The sequence below is a fragment of the Drosophila simulans genome, chromosome 3R (assembly GCF_016746395.2).
Source record: "Drosophila simulans strain w501 chromosome 3R, Prin_Dsim_3.1, whole genome shotgun sequence".
Taxonomy (NCBI): domain Eukaryota; kingdom Metazoa; phylum Arthropoda; class Insecta; order Diptera; family Drosophilidae; genus Drosophila; species Drosophila simulans.
The window spans coordinates 25,211,621-25,226,985 of record NC_052523.2 but is presented as its reverse complement, the minus strand read 5'-3'; the positions used below and the strand labels follow the sequence as shown (position 1 = coordinate 25,226,985).

At 49.9% G+C, this 15,365-nt stretch overlaps 1 protein-coding gene across 1 annotated transcript in view; it reads right to left on the bottom strand.

Moving 5' to 3' along the window:
* Nucleotides 1–303: 303 nt before the first annotated feature.
* The window catches only part of LOC6730004, a 45,239-nt gene continuing 30,177 nt past the window's right edge, over nucleotides 304–15,365 (bottom strand). The window contains exons 3-9 of the mRNA XM_039295434.2: nucleotides 11,631–11,794; nucleotides 11,184–11,492; nucleotides 7,641–11,088; nucleotides 5,019–7,524; nucleotides 4,814–4,912; nucleotides 4,614–4,752; nucleotides 304–4,559 (exon numbers count right to left, since the gene is read on the bottom strand). Coding sequence (XP_039151368.1) covers nucleotides 2,358–4,559; nucleotides 4,614–4,752; nucleotides 4,814–4,912; nucleotides 5,019–7,524; nucleotides 7,641–11,088; nucleotides 11,184–11,492; nucleotides 11,631–11,794 — 8,867 coding nt within the window. The 3' untranslated portion in view covers nucleotides 304–2,357. The remainder of the gene's footprint in view (nucleotides 4,560–4,613; nucleotides 4,753–4,813; nucleotides 4,913–5,018; nucleotides 7,525–7,640; nucleotides 11,089–11,183; nucleotides 11,493–11,630; nucleotides 11,795–15,365) is intronic.

The following is a 15,365-nucleotide window of genomic DNA, read 5'->3' as shown; positions in this document are numbered from 1 at the left end:
GAATTTTCTTTATTTTCCTAAGAACATTTCACCCAGTACAAACGCAAATGCATGAACTTTAATTGCATTTCCTTTTATTTAGTTTTCGTTTTCAGTTGGGTTTTCGGTTGTTTGTTGCGTTTCAGTGAGATTTATATTGAATCTTTTGTTGGTTTTTGTTTTATGTACTTAATGTTTATGACGACTATGAATGGATGGGCTTAATAAACTATCAAATATTAAAGTTTTTTGTTTCCTTTGCTTTGCTTTGCTTTGCTGTCCTCTCTCTCCCTATGCTGATGATGTTTAATAAAACTCACAATGTTTGTTTAAAAATCTTTAGTTTTCTCTTTATGTTTAATTACATTTAGACACATTTAGCTGAACAATTCAAGTGACGACACTGCGCTTTGTTGTTGTGGAAAGTTGGTTGCGGGAGGGGCGACCGATTTGAGTTCTGAGGAGTTCGATTTCGTTCTAAATACAACTTAAAACAATTCGCATTAGTAATCTATCAGTAGAGTTAGGTGTTTTCAGTTTTGGGTTGCCAACTTAAATTATGCTATTACATATACATTTTTACACGAAAGTGGTTGTCTTTGAATAATAACTAGAAAGTTTCCAAATAGAAATACAAGATCATGCAACTCACACGGGACGCTGGGCAGGTGGGAGTCTTTGCTTTTGTGGGAGTGGATGGTTATGCTTATGATTTGGGCTTGGGTTCAGAAGTTCAGGGTCAGGGTTCATGGGTCATGGGTCGTGGATGGGTGACTTGAACAAACGAAGCACATCTTAAAATATGGTACCTCTCGAAGTTCCCTTACAGACTACACGCAATACAAGCAATCCGTCCACGGTAGTACGTATCGTAGTAGGTGTGTTAGTGGTGGTATTAAAGTAGTAGTTAGTATTGTAATTGGTATGTAATTGATGCGTGGCGCCCGCCCTCCCCACGTCAAACATTTACAATTGCTACCGCGAGTCGCGATTCGTTTTGGATAAACTTCGTAGTGGCTTACTGAGTGTGGGCTTTTGTATAGACTTTTTAATCGTATTTATTATGTATGTTTACAAGCTAATCAGACATCTATATTTAAAACGTGGCACAAATCACAAGTCAGATTTGTCGCAAGATCGAGATACAATTGATACGATTCGTTAATTTGTTGTTATTTGTTTTCTGGGGTTCCCCATCTCAGAGCTGCTAGCTTCTCGTTTCAATCGATCGGTTTAAGTGTATAAGATATTACATTAGATTCAATAATTTATAATTTATAAATGTTTAAACTAAATTGGCTAAAATTGTGATTTTTGAACTGCTTTTGGTTTGCTTCGTAGTTTGCCATAGTTGGTACTCGTTAATCCCTAAGATCTTTGCATTTGCTTTCCAATGACACCCGTAGCTATGCCGAAATATTCTTTACTCTCGAATTGAGCACGTCAATAGGTTGGTTGGTTGGTTGGTTTGTTGGTTTGTCTGTAATATCAGAAGCAGTCGTACTTGAAGCGCTTTAAATGATATCCTTTTAAAAATGCTTAGCTATATATTTATAATCTGGTTGAACAGTTCCTGGGGCGCGACTGAAACTGCTGCATGCTCTAACTATTTACAAATCTCCTTCGCAACGCAGTGCGTAAATAAATATATTCTATCTGGGCTTTTAAAAATCGATTGGATGCGGATAAATTGCTCTGCCTGATATTCAAACGACAACAAAATTGGCAACGTGATTTTAATTGTTTCTCAGAATTGCTTCAAGTAACTTAATTATAAGTTATACAACCAATTCGTTTTCCTTGCACTTCTCTCATTTTGCGCGTGTTTTTCCCATCGTTCCCTTCTTCCCTTTATCTTACGTACTTTCTTGGTTTCATTTGAATAAATTGTCTAGGGGCTTTCTCTTAGTTACTGTAGCTATATAATTTGTTATATTACGTTCCATTTTAGTGTACCTCTGTGAGAAGCATTTGATGCTATTCGTCGTTTAGTTTTCAATTCACCACGTCAATTGCTTTCTTAGCTTTATTGGGGCTCAGCCGTATTGTAGATGCCATTACTTTCACCTCGCTTTCTTCGATCTGTCCCCTTGCATTAAGTAATTGGTTATCTGAGGGCTTTTCAAATATGGTACAAATCATTGAACTAAACAATACAAACAATAAGTAAAAACAATTTATGCTACACGGACTCAACTTAGATCTAATTAAAGGTTGTACTCGGGGGTAAAACAATAACCAAGGACAACTAAGACGGGTATCTATACAATCAGGAAGTCATTATTATCATCCGTTTTTCACAAGGTGGTGGCATTAAACTCTAGTATCAGACTGTTTGAAGCATTTTCCGCCGCTGATGTGCTGCTTGGGGCTCCAAGTCAGGACGTCATTATCGACTTGACAGGATCGTCCAAGCCACCGGCTACACAGCTAAAGTCGTTCAGCTGTCCCATGTGCTGCGCCTGGGCCTGCGACATGTTCTGATGGTGGTGATGCTGCAGGTGCGGCTGCTGTTGGTGGCTCTGCATCAACTGATGCTGCTGGTGGTGGTGCTCTAGCAGTATGTTACTACTGTTGTCCGCCACTCCGCTAACTGCGGAACCACCGCCGCTAATCAGACAGTCGTTCATCTCCTCGCCCAGATGGCGGCGTCGTTGGATCGCCTGCTCCTGCTGGCAGCTAGGCAAATTGGCGCCTGCTTGCCGTTGATCGTCCAGCATGCTGTCGCCGAGGATCGAACCCAGGGAGAACTGCAGCGAGTCGCCGCTGTTCTGCAGATTCAGGATGCTATCAATGGCGCTGGCCACATGCCGACTGATGTCATCGTCGTACTCTCCGCCTGCCACTACTGCTGCTCCGCCCATGTGGCTCACATGCATCTGCTGCTGCTGTTGTATCTGTTGCTGCAGGTTATGCTGAAAATGCTGCTGCTGGTGCTGTTGCTGCTGCTGCTGATCCATTATGTTGGCGTAGGCAAAGTTGTGTTGCTGCTGTACCTGCTGTTGCTGCTGATGTGGCTGCTGATCCATCAACATCTGGGGGAACATGTCCGAGTCCAAGAGACCATGCTGTGCCACCTGAACGTGTTGCTGCTGCGACGACATGGGCGACGAAGAGGAGGATGAAGAAGCCGTGCACAGACGCTTGCTACTGTTGTCATCTTCCATATCACTGCCAGAGCCCATAAGCTGGCTATCCCAGCTCCTTTTCCGCGACTCTCCTCCATTCACCAGCTCCCCATTGCTAGTCCCGCTGGAAAGAAAGTCGCTGTAGTGCGCCTCCATGCTTTGCATCCAGCGTGGATTGTTGTTGCAGTTCAGTTCGATGTGATGTTGCTGCTGTGATGGTTGCTGAGGTCCTGCGTATTGCTGCTGCTGTTGCGACGTCTGTTGCTGCGGCGCCTGCTGCATAAATGATGCGTCTGGCACCCACATGCTCATTTTACTTTTGTGGTTGGCAGCTGGCGATTTCGAGTCGCCAAAAATCTCGTCCAGGTTGGACTCAATGTCGTGGGCATCGTTGCTGCTCTTAACGTCCAAGTGCACGGGGGACTCCCCGAACATTGCCTCCAGTCGTGTCTCCACGGATTTCTGCACGTCCGAATCGCTGCTAAAGAACTCACTGATGGCGGGATGCTCGTTCTGCTGCTCAGCATCCATGACCACCGGCTGTTCGCGCTGGCCGCTGCATGAGGAGACAGTCTTCACGGGATTAGAACCAGCAAGGCTTTCGCTAACGCAACTGCTATTGCTGCTGCTGGTGGTGCTCTGGTTGCTCTTGTCAATGCAACCATTGGGGAACAGATCCGACATGTGGTTGCTATTGCCCATCATGTTGTTCGAATTTGAATTGTCCAGGAAGTGTGATTGCTGGGTTGCCTGTTGGCGATTGATGGGCAGATGCTGTTGGTTTCCATTTAGTTGTTGCTGCGATTGCTGCATATGATCGTTATTCATCAGGTTAAGCTCCTTTTGCAGGCAGTACCACCCATCATCCTGGTCTACGGGATCTCCTCCATTGGCTTTGATATGTTGCTGCTGCTGTTGTTGGTCCATCATATTTCTTTCCTGGTAGCGAGTCTCAGCGCTCTTTGCCAAAGCCGCTTTGTTCTCCACCTTCTTCATGATGAAGCTTGTGGTGAGCTCAGACTCAATGTCGAAGTTGTCGTAGTCCTTCTTAATGTATTTCGACGACTCCTTATCGTGACCTTCGCTCTTCACAGATCCATTTACAGAAGGTTCCACAGCTTCGTTGTTTTCCTCTTGCTTTACTGTAGTAGGCTGCTGTGGCTGTGACTTGCTGAAAGCTTTGTTGACATCAGCGCTGTTTTTCAGTAAATCAAATTTGTCGACAACGCCGTCTTGTTGAGCAGACTTATCGATTGGTTCCTGTTTGATCTCCTCCTTAACTTTCGCCTCCGAGAGTACATCGCTTTCCGCCGTCGACTTTTCGGTAGTCTGCTCCTCCTTGAGCTGCTGCTCTAGCTCCTTTTCAGCGGTTCGAATTTCATTGATCTCGCCTTTGAGATCATCGATCATAAGCTGCTGCATTTGTAGTAACTCAGAGGTTCGATGTGGCAGCTGTAAATAATACACGATTAGATAAAATACTAGAAAGTGCAATTTTATTCATACCGTTGACTCCTGCATCAGAATTTCCTGGAACTTGCCGTTCAGTTGGCGGAATTTGTCCTGGAATTCCAGAGCAGTGGACTCAAACTCCTCGTCTTCGTCAGAAGGCAACTCAACGTCGTTCTCATGCATGCAATGATACCTGGAAAAAGAAACATGTTAGCAATACGCTCCCCTATCCTTCATGTAAAGCAGCTTCTCACCTGATTAGCCTTTTAACCGCCTCATCCTTTGTGCGGAAGGGCTTTACGTAATCCGGCTTCAGACAGCTCTCCTGATCGACCTCCAGTTGGCGAACGAACCTGCGAAATAAACAAGAATTAGTATTTTGCTCGATGGTGCATTGCTATATCTGCAATCCAGTTGGCCGCTTTTCGAGAAATCGGCATTGATCAACCAACTACTCACAAGGAGAGGCGTGCAATTTTTGGTTTCTGTGTTGGCATTTCGTCCATTTTGCTCGGCATATACAGGGGCAGACTCGGTATGGTCGGGAGGGATGGCACTAGATTTCCTATTGGTCCTGGTGCTACACCCATGGCCATTGGCGGTGCTACTGGCGGCAGGATTGGAGTTGGTGGCTGCTGTAACTGTGGCTGAGGCTGCTGTTGGGGTTGCAATGGTGGCAGGGGCAACATGTTGTTCACTTGCATCGCAGAATTGCTGGTGTGGAGGTTGTTGCTATTGCTGTTGCTCAGCATATTTGTAGAGCTGGCGAAGATCAGTGGAGGTGGTCCGCTTTTGTTGAGCATTGGTTGTTGCTGATGTTGTTGCGGCTGCTGCTGCTGCTGGACAACCGGCAGCATGTTTACTTTTTGTGGCAACATATTGATGCTGCCATTGGGTGGCTGTTGTTGCATTTGCTGAGGATTTTGCTGTAGCTGCTGGTTAGTCACTTTGCTCCTGTTGGCCGGTTCCTTGCCTTTTATTTGGAGTTGCGATTGTTGCTCCTGCTGCGGCGTCGGCTTTGGTTGTGCCTGCTTTGGTTTGGCTCCGGTCTGTTGTAGCTGATGCTGCTGCTGTTGTTGCTGCTGCTGCTGTTGTTGCTGCTGCTGTTGTTGTTGGTGCTGCATAGGGTAGATGTGTATCCTCTGGGTTATATTCTGCTGGACATTGGGAGCAGTTGTGGCACCAGTGGCCGCTCCTGCAGGAGTGGATGAGTGGTTGTTGGGCTGTACCACATTGGCCGGAACGATTGTCTTCAGTGGCTCAGGAACTGTTGCTTGCAACTGTTGCTGCTGCTGTTGTTGTTGTTGAACTGGCTGTGGCATGAGGCTGAAGCCTCCCGTTCCATTGGCTGTTGGCAACATACCCTCAGGAGTAGGCACCTCTTTGCCGGAGGCCAGAATCCGGTGCTGCTCTGCGAAGAGACGCTGCAGTGCCAGATTTATCTCCGCATCTGTCATTGGTTTGTTGTAGGCGGCAATAGTTGCCGAATCAATTTCCGGGGAGACGGGCAAGAAGGTGGATTTATTTTGCAATTTAATAGTGAGGAACTGTATCTGCATCTGGACCTGCTTGAAGATCTGTTGCATCTGGGGCGTAAGTTGGATGGTTTGCACCCGGGACACAGTATTTGGTTGCGGTTGTTGTTGCTTAGGTGCTTGCAACTGTTGCTGCTGCTGCAACTGTTGCTGCGCCTGCTGGGATGGAAGTTGCTGCATTTGGAGTTGGCTAACCCCAGACGCTACCGTTGGAGAAGGCATCGGGGCAGGTGTCGCCACTGTGGTTGCCGTCAAGCTGAAGCTCGTCCTCTGTTGCTGCTGCTGTTGTAATATAGCTGCCGTGCCAGTGGGTTGTTGCTGCTGCATCGGCACCGTAACGCCCACCAATTTGGTGCCACTCGTTGTCTGGAAGGGCTGGATGCTGGCGCTCATCGTTGTCGTGGTAGTTGTTGTGCAACTGGAGCTGCCCACCACAATCATCTGCTTTCCACTGGCCACATTGGGCTGCACGATCTGCACTGGGTTATTGTTGGGCTTTTGCGATAGGGGATCGAGCTTTGGCATCGGCTTCACTACGCTGGCGTTCTTCAGATTGGCCAACTCCGAGGCATTGGTCGGCGTTGCCTTGGGCTTCCTCACCGGCTTCTTTTTGACCACCGCTCCGCCACCGGCTCCACTGGTGGCTGCCTTAGCCGGCTCCAGTTTCGCTTTGCTTTGATCTATAATCGGCGCCACATTGGCCACCTGCTTGGTCACCGTTGTTAACGAAGTGGTGCTAGTGGTGGTGGTCAGCGTGCTACTGGCCGTTGTGGTGATGGCCAGACCATTCGTGATTGGCTGGATGGGATGTACTATTTGCTGCTGCGGTGGCTGAGGACGCAGTGGCATTGAAAGTGTCATAGAAGACGAGGTGGTAGCCACCTGCTGCTGTTGCTGCTGAGGCGGCAGTGGATTCACATCATTGAAATGAAGTTGCCCCAACTGCAGACATTGAGCCAGCTGCTGAGCATTGATACCAGCCGGAGCAATAAGCAACCGCTCGGTGGGACCAATCGAAGCAGCCGTTTGGCCCGCACTCATCGCAGTTATCTGATTCGTGACACTGTTCAGGCAGAACAACTGTTGGGTGGTGGGATCAATGGGCGGCAGGGCAATGTACCGCTGCTGGCCATTGTTGGTCAGTTGTGGAGCAGGCGCCGGAGAAGGGATCGGTACCGGCTGAGTGGGCAAGCTAACGGGCACAGTGACTGGTTGCAACTGAGGCTGTAGCTGCGCAGAAATCATAGGCTGCTGCTGAATGAGAACCTGCGAGTTCAGTGGTAGCTGCGGGAAGGATACGACTTCGTTCTGCTTGGCGGGTAGATTGGCCGGTGGTTTCATCGTTGACATGGTAGTTGTAGTGCTGGTCATTCCTAACATACTGCTGGCAGGATGTGTTACCTGACCTGACAATTTTCTGTTGTTAGCCACTGCAAGGAATATTAGCAATTATTCTATTTATTCAAATCGATGATCTTTCAAAAATGACAAATTTGTCAAGGGTTGCTTTGCCTTTTCAAAAATACAGATTTTTGAGTTTACTCACCTTTAACTTCTATTTTGGGAGCTGTTGAAACCTTGGGTTGCTGCTGCAGAATTTGCTGGGGTTGAGTTAGTGGCTGGGGTATGTGGATAACTTGCTGCTGCGGCTGCAGCATCGGAGTTGTTTGTTTGTTTGGATCCACGCGCGTCGGCTCATTAATGATGGTAACATTGGGCAGAGCGCCCTTTAGCAGAGCCTGCAGGATGAGCTGCGACTGATGGTCCTGGGGATTGTTCGGATCATGTCGCAGAATCAATCGCTCGCACTGCTCCGACACGGTGAGTGTGAGGCTTCCAGTGAGTTGTGGCACCAGAGCCGCAGCCGAGGCAGGGGATCCCACAGAAACCGATACATTGGCGGGCATTCCTGTCAACTGAGGTGGCAGAATTGTAGCTCCTCCGGCAGTTAACGCAGGAGTGGGCGTGGGAACCGATGGTTGGGCAGAACTGGCTGCTGGCGATGGAGGAGTAGCCTGTGGTATGGCCACTAGCTGCATTTGCCGACCATCGCTGGAGAGCTTGAACCCAGTGGAGTCCGACGTAATCGTAGGCGCCACCGATGGTGCCGCTGGCTGAAAGACCAACTGGGTTGATTGGGTGGTGGGCGCATGACCTCCGCTTCCTGGTGTTCCGCCCATTACTGTGGCTCCCGGTGGCAGGATCGGCATTATCTGGATCTTGTTCTCCACCGCACTGCTCACCGGCAAGGCGGATTGGTGATGATTATGAACCTGTGAGATCTGAATGTTGCCAATCTGACTGGGCACTGCTGTCGGAGTTCCGTGGGTCAGCATCAGGGTGGAATTGCTGCTGCTTGTCACTGGCGTGGGCGTGGTTAGAGTGATGGTGTTTACTGTGGTGGGTTGACTGTTGTTTAGGATGGTACTAGTGCTGCTGCTGATTGTAGTGGTAGTGCCACTGCTCGAGGAGATCATATTGCTTGCGCTGCTGGTCACGTCAGGTTTCTTGGCATTCCTTCGCACCGCGGGCTTCCTTCTTGGCTTGACAACAACTGTCGTGGACACCGGGTTCGAGGATAGGGCAGGAGTTGGCGTCACAACTGGTGCCGGCGCTACCTGCGGCTGCAATGTCATGCTAGGCAGGCTAATGTTGATGGTGGGTGTGGCAGTGGTTGCCTTTGCCGCCGCTGCTGCAGCTGCCGCCTGTTGTGCCAAATGTTGCTGCGCCTGCTTCTGAATTTCCTCTGCTGTGGGCAGCCGTGGCGTGGATAGACCAAATGGCGGCACCGCTGCCTCGGCACTTGGATCGATTTTGATGAGGATATTTGGTATTTCGGTGGCTGATTCGTTTCCCGCCGCCTGAGATCCCGTCGATGACTGGGGCTGCGGAGCGGGAATGGTCAAGGTAAAAGGCAGGCCATCGCTGCCGTTTTGGTTCGGTATGGAGATCATGATGTCGCCGCTGCTGCTCGTCGTCGCTGCTCCTGTGGGAGTCGCGTGGGCTTGAGCTGGCTCTGGTTCTGATGCTAGCCCTGTGTCTAGGCCCATTCCATAGTCCTCGTCGTCGTCATCGTCTCCAGTGATGCCGCAAAACTTCATCACATCGCCGAGATCCAGCTTTCCATTGCTACTTCGCTGGATCGTTGTTGGCGGTGGCGATGGAGACTTGGCGCGTACAGTTGGCTGTGGCGCGGGCGTGGCGGCAATGGCTATCTTTTGTGGCGTCGGGGGTCTCACTTCAGCGGGTGCTACTGTCGGAGAGGCTGCTGGAGGAGTTGGAGCTGGAGGTTGCTTCTTTTTGCGGGGTCGCGGTTTCTTCTTGGGCTCCGGGATAGTTGTCGCCTGGACAGATTGCTGGGCCTGCTGCACCTGGGACTGTGTTTGCTGCAGTTGATGCTGCAGCTGCTGAATCTGCGCCTGCTGCTGTTGTTGCTGCTGCTGCTGCAACTGAATGGTGGCCATCGCAGCCTGTTGTTGTTGCTGCATCATGGGCACGGGCGTGGGCTGACGCAATGGCTCCGGGGTGACGGCCAGCGGCACATGTGCCGGCGAGGATTGAGTGAAGAGCTCCGTCGTGCTGCTAGCTCCTCCGCTATTCGTTCCTGGAGCCTGTGGCGCCTGAAAAGCGTTAGCTATTTGCTGGATATGCGCCCCATTCAGCTGATTCAGATTGATGGTGGCTCCACCTAAGCTCTGCTGCAGATGAGCTGGCAGTTGGGATATGGCGGTGAGGCCGTTGGGCATCTGAATTTGGGCCGCAGCCAGCTGTAAGTTCTGCAGCTGGGCGGCTACACTCTGGCCAAGGAGCTGGGTGTTCAACGTGGCCGTCGTGGCAAACGGCTGAGATCGTGGCGCCTGCGCCTGGGCCTGTGCCTGTGCTAGAGCCGCATGCAGACCCGTGAGCTGCGTGCCAGACTTGATGGCGCTCTGGAACTGACCCGCCGCCGTCTGATGGATGAGGTTCGCCTGCGAGGACACAATGAAGGTGGGCGCGGCAGCCAGCTGCATTGTCGCTCCATTGGTGCCCACTATCCGCAGCAGTTGTTGCTGTGCCGGCTGCGTCTGCAGTTGGGGTTGCCCGCGGGCATTCTGCTGGATGACCAGGGACGGTGTGGTCGTCAGCTGGGGCGTAGGTGGACGCAGAATTAGCTGCACGCCCTGCGGATTCTGCTGCACCAGCACGGGCATTTGGTTAAGGAGCAACTGTTGCGGCTGGTTGGTGGTGGCAGGTAGCAGGATCTGTTGCTGTTGTTGTTGCTGCTGTTGGGTGGGATTGTTGGCCTGGCCAGTTTGCTGCGCCGACTGCGAGATCTGTGCTCCGCCGTTCGCGCCCTTCTTCTGCTGCTGGAGCTCCTGTTGCGGCTTGGGCAGAATCTGCTGCGGTGCCTTGCCGGTCTTGCCGGTGGACATTCCCGTGACTCCGGCATTGCTAACGAATCGGTGCTGTTGCTGCTGCTGGACTGGCTGAGGCTGCTGCTGTTGCTGCTGCTGGATGGGCTGCTGTTGCTGGGGAGTGGTCGCTATGAGTTGGCCCTGCGGTCCCTGGATGAACTGGAAGACCTGCTGCGCCTGCTGCTGCTGCTGCGGCTGCTGGGAGATGGTGAACTGCTGGGGCAGCATCTGCATTTGTTGGGGCTGCGGGGTTGGAGGCTTAATCGCCGCCGCTGCAATGGCGCCGCTGGGACTCGGGATGGGACTGTCCGCTATCAGGGGACTGCTGCTCTGGTAGTGCTGGAACTGCTGGTGCTGCTGCTGCTGCCCCTTCTGACCCTTCGTCGGACCTTTGGCGCTGCTGCTGACCACACTGCCGGCCGTGGCGAACGAGGTGGGCGTGCTGATGGCGGTGGCATTGAACTGTCCATAGCCTCCGCCGCCGGCTGCCACCGCAGTCGCACTGCTGATCGATGTGGGTGCAACGGCGCTGCTGAAGATCTGGTGTCCCAGCTGTTGCTGTTGTTGCTGCTGCTGCTGGGTTGCCCGCTTTGTGCCCTTCTGCAATGGAAAAATGGTAAACAATGAATTATTAAGTGCAATATGATATTAAGATGGTATATCTACCTAATACTATATGTACAAGATCTACATACCTTATTGAGCTGGATATTATTCGATCCCACCAGAGTGGCATTCAGCTCGTTCCCGATGGCATTTCCGTGCAGCGCGACTCCAATTCCTACTCCGGAACTGCTCCCGGCTCCTACTCCGGTACTCAGACCGGCTCCAGTTCCTCCGGCGGCGGTGGCTATGAGGCCACCACTGGTCACGCCGATGACCGTCGTGGCAGCGGCCGGCGATTGTGATGGGCTCGGCTGGAAGACCACTGTTCCAGCATTGGGACTGCCATTGGTGAACTGGTGGATGGACTGTCTCCTGCCAGGCGTCGCCGCCTTGCGCTCCTGAAACAGAAGAATGAATTGACCAAATTTAATTTTAGATTCTGCTAAATATGTGCAGTATTTTCCAAATCTAAAACCTGCTCCCATCTCTTATTAAATTTCGAGAAATTGTGCTCTTCCTCGTCAAGATCAACTTACGTGTTCCTGGGGATTGCTGTTGGCGTTTACTTGGCTGCCACCGGCTACGAGCACCACATCCTGTGGGAACGGCGAGAGCGATGGCGATGGTTGCAGACGAGGGCTAGCTGAGATCGATGGCGATGGACTGGGCGTCAGAAACGGACCCGGAGGAGACAATATTCCTGGAAACGAAACGAAACAAAGCGAAAGCGCCAGGGCGAAATTAATATTTGCTTACAAAATCAGGCGCAAAGTTGACCCAGATATATACGTATATACATATACTGAGTGTGTGTAAATGTGGGCATATCTGGAGCTGCAATCGTTTTTTGGTACGTGACCAAAGTGGCAACTGTCCCCGGCTGCCCCAAGTATCTCTCGCAGATAGCACTGCCAACCGGCGGCGGCGCATCTCCCATAATTGTCCGCCATTTCGCAAAGTTGTTTACTCTACCCCTTGGCCGGCCCCACTCCTGGCCCCCCTTTGTGCATACAAAAGCGAGAACTTAGCACATTTTCAAACACCAGCTGAGAGCTGGGAGCCACTCCACTCCACTCTACTCCACTCCACTTCGCTTTGCTTACACACAGCGACACACGAGCCGAAGACAGATACAATTTGGCTTGGGTTTTGGGCCAGAACCAGTTTCATTTCGAGAGTTCTTTGCACTTCTTCGGCTCGAGTATCTTTCCCACTCTTCTTTTGTTCGATTTCGGGCCTTCAGAGGTGCTGGGAGTAGTGGTCCGTTTTCGGCTTTCAAAATATTGGCCAAAGGCATGGGCAATCTGGACAGGCATTTAATTCAATTGGGAGCTCGCTTTCAGAAAAACCCGAGGCGTCGATGGGAGGGCGTGGAGCGAATCGAGCTTAGAGGGAGTTAATCCACCGGATATGGACTCCTTATGGCTTTGCCAACCTATTTGAATTTATTAAATTATTTCTTTTGTCCAGGGCGTACCGTATGGTTCAATAATTCGTTACTTTATCCACGTAAATTGTATTAAACCCTTCCTTCTCGTTCTTCGTTTGCAGCTTCCCAGGAATAATTTGCATATATTGCCGCAGCTGGATGTCTACAAGTGAGGGAGGAACGAGGATGTAGATGTGGATGTGGATGTGGGAGCAGGCAGCAGATGCAAGTGAAGGGCTCCAGAAACGAGAATCAAAAGGGAATATAATACTCGAACATTACCAACCTGCCAGCAAGTTGCGTTCGATAACACCCTTTATTAAAAAATTGAAATCGAAATTTTAACTTGCTCTTCAATATATCCTTTCCTTTCAAACTCTGTAACAATTCGATGATAAATGAATCATTTCATGTGAATCTTTAGCACTACTCCAAACGATGATCCAACACATAATGCATGATCCATCTGTTATAGCCTCTAAAAGAGTATGGACAGACAACGAGGAGGATAAGCGAGCATAAGCATGCATCAAAATCGACATCTTCGTCTGGTTGTCGGCAACTGAAAGGCTTTGGAGGTGGAAAAGGAAGGTGCCTTCGATGGTCGGGGATGGGGAGGAGCTGGGCTCCAGTGTTTCGAAGTCTGCTGCCGACGCAGCATCATTATCGACAGCAAAACTAAATGCAAAAGAATTTAACAAGCGCCTCCTGCATCTGCCTACAGAGCGGAGGGCACCTCCTCCTCCTCCTGTTACTGCTCCTTGCCTTTTGAATGCTCCCCGCTGGCAGCAGTCGTTGCCATTCAATCCTCATCACAAGATGGCCAGAAGGCCAGGGGAGGGTTTGTGTTGGCCGTGATATATTCCTGGCAACGAGTAATGCGAGTCTGCTGCCTTTTGTTGTGTGTGCTCTGCTCGTTGGATGCTTGTTGCCTGGACGATGTTTGTTTGCAGCCACCAAAGGATTGGCATCGGGATTGGATACGGCACACAAGTCCAAATCAAGAGCAACAGCGCCATGCACCTCACACACACGAGTGTGTGCCCATGTGCTCAGCTTCACAACTGAATGGCGGAATCGCGGATAATCCCCTGTTCAGCTTGACTTGCCTTTGACGCTTTTGTCGCAGCATTCTCATTTCAATTATGTAATTACTTAAACATACGCATTTAAATGAGGGTAAACATCCTTTTATAGTGCCAATTAAATTGGAAATCGTATCTACGGGATTATAATTAGGAACTACTCGATGGGAGATACAAAAGGCTGATTAATCCCATATTATGGGAAAGTTGGAGGTCAGCACTTTGTAGATAACCCTATATTCAATCCCTACGAGGCCTTCAGTGATAACATAAAGTATTAACCAAAATAATTGAGTTACGCGATATCATAGTAATAGAAGCATAATCATTGTATCTGCCGCTTCCAACGGCTGTGTAATAACGGTGGCTTCGATGGCCAGCCAGCGATATCTTTGGCACGACAACTCCCTTTTCCGCAGTCTTTAATTAAACAGTTAGCAGGCGGCGGAAGCGAGAAGGCAGAGACTTCGTAATTTCACACAAAGGCAGACCACAAACGCAACTAACGGGCGGCAGAGATGGGTGGCAAGTGGGCTCAAAAAAAAAAGGAATGAAAGAGAAACTAAAGGATAAATTGACAAGCAGACACAGATACACACCAGCGCACCCCAACTCACACACACACAGCAACAAACGACGCAGCAGACTCATAGATACGCCAAACTTTTTGCCTGGCGAACCACAGATGAGCGCACTTTTGGCTGCCGCCTGACATGGCGAAAATGGTCGAAATGGTAGTATGGATGCATGGATGGATTCTGGATGGATAGATAGATAGATGGAAACTGTGCAAGCTGGGCGGACTAACGTGGCGGGGGGTGGAGTCCCAACTCCCAACACCCGACTGCCTGACGGCCATTTACTTGAGTGTCTGGGCGCAAAACAGAGGCAGCAGCAATGGCAACATCAACGTTCTAAGGACGGCTTTTGAGGGAGAACTACACTGGGCGAAATAGCTAGGGCAGTTCATGGGATCATCTCAGGATGGATCTATGATTTATTATTAGACTTAATCCATCTTATTCTTTGTCATTTTTGTATCGCTCCAAGTAACTTACGAAGATGAACTACATACTCTAGTCAGAAAATAGTTCTATATTCAATCTAGCCTTATTTCTTACCCCCTTTTCTTTCAGTGCATCTAGATTCTCAGCCAGAGCCGCGTAATATTTTGCATTTTGTGCCGGGGCAGAACCAAGCGGCTGTTGGTCGCGACTCGTCGCGAGATGAATCCTATTTACAAGGCACAATTCTGACTGAGTGCACACACACTCGGCGAGGGGGATTCGGGGAATGGGAGTGGGGTTCTCAATGGGGCGGGGGTGGGGCACGAAGAGCAGGGGTTCGGGCCAGGAGGCAGCTTGTCAAAGTCAGTAAAATTTTAGTCGCTTTGAACGACAGACGTAACTGCAGCACAAGTACAAGAAAAGCGGAGTGGAGGAGGCAGCTGGAAAAAACGGTGAACTGAAAGGCAAAGTGTTTCTGCTGTTTTCCCTCTGTGCAACTGTAGTGGCACGACCCCCATTTGCCCCTCCACTTGCCGCAAGGAAAATATATTTTCTAGTGCGCCTTGGAGGTAATTCGGGTTGTTAAGCTGCCTTTGCTAGTAGCAAAGCAAAGAGCCAGATCTAATTGATTAAAATGTGTACAACAAAAAAGGGTAACAGGCACGGGCAAACTAATAGGGTATTGCTTCACTAGATATACTATTTAAATGGAAAAATCACATTTATAACACCCGAAAAGCAAATGGAATA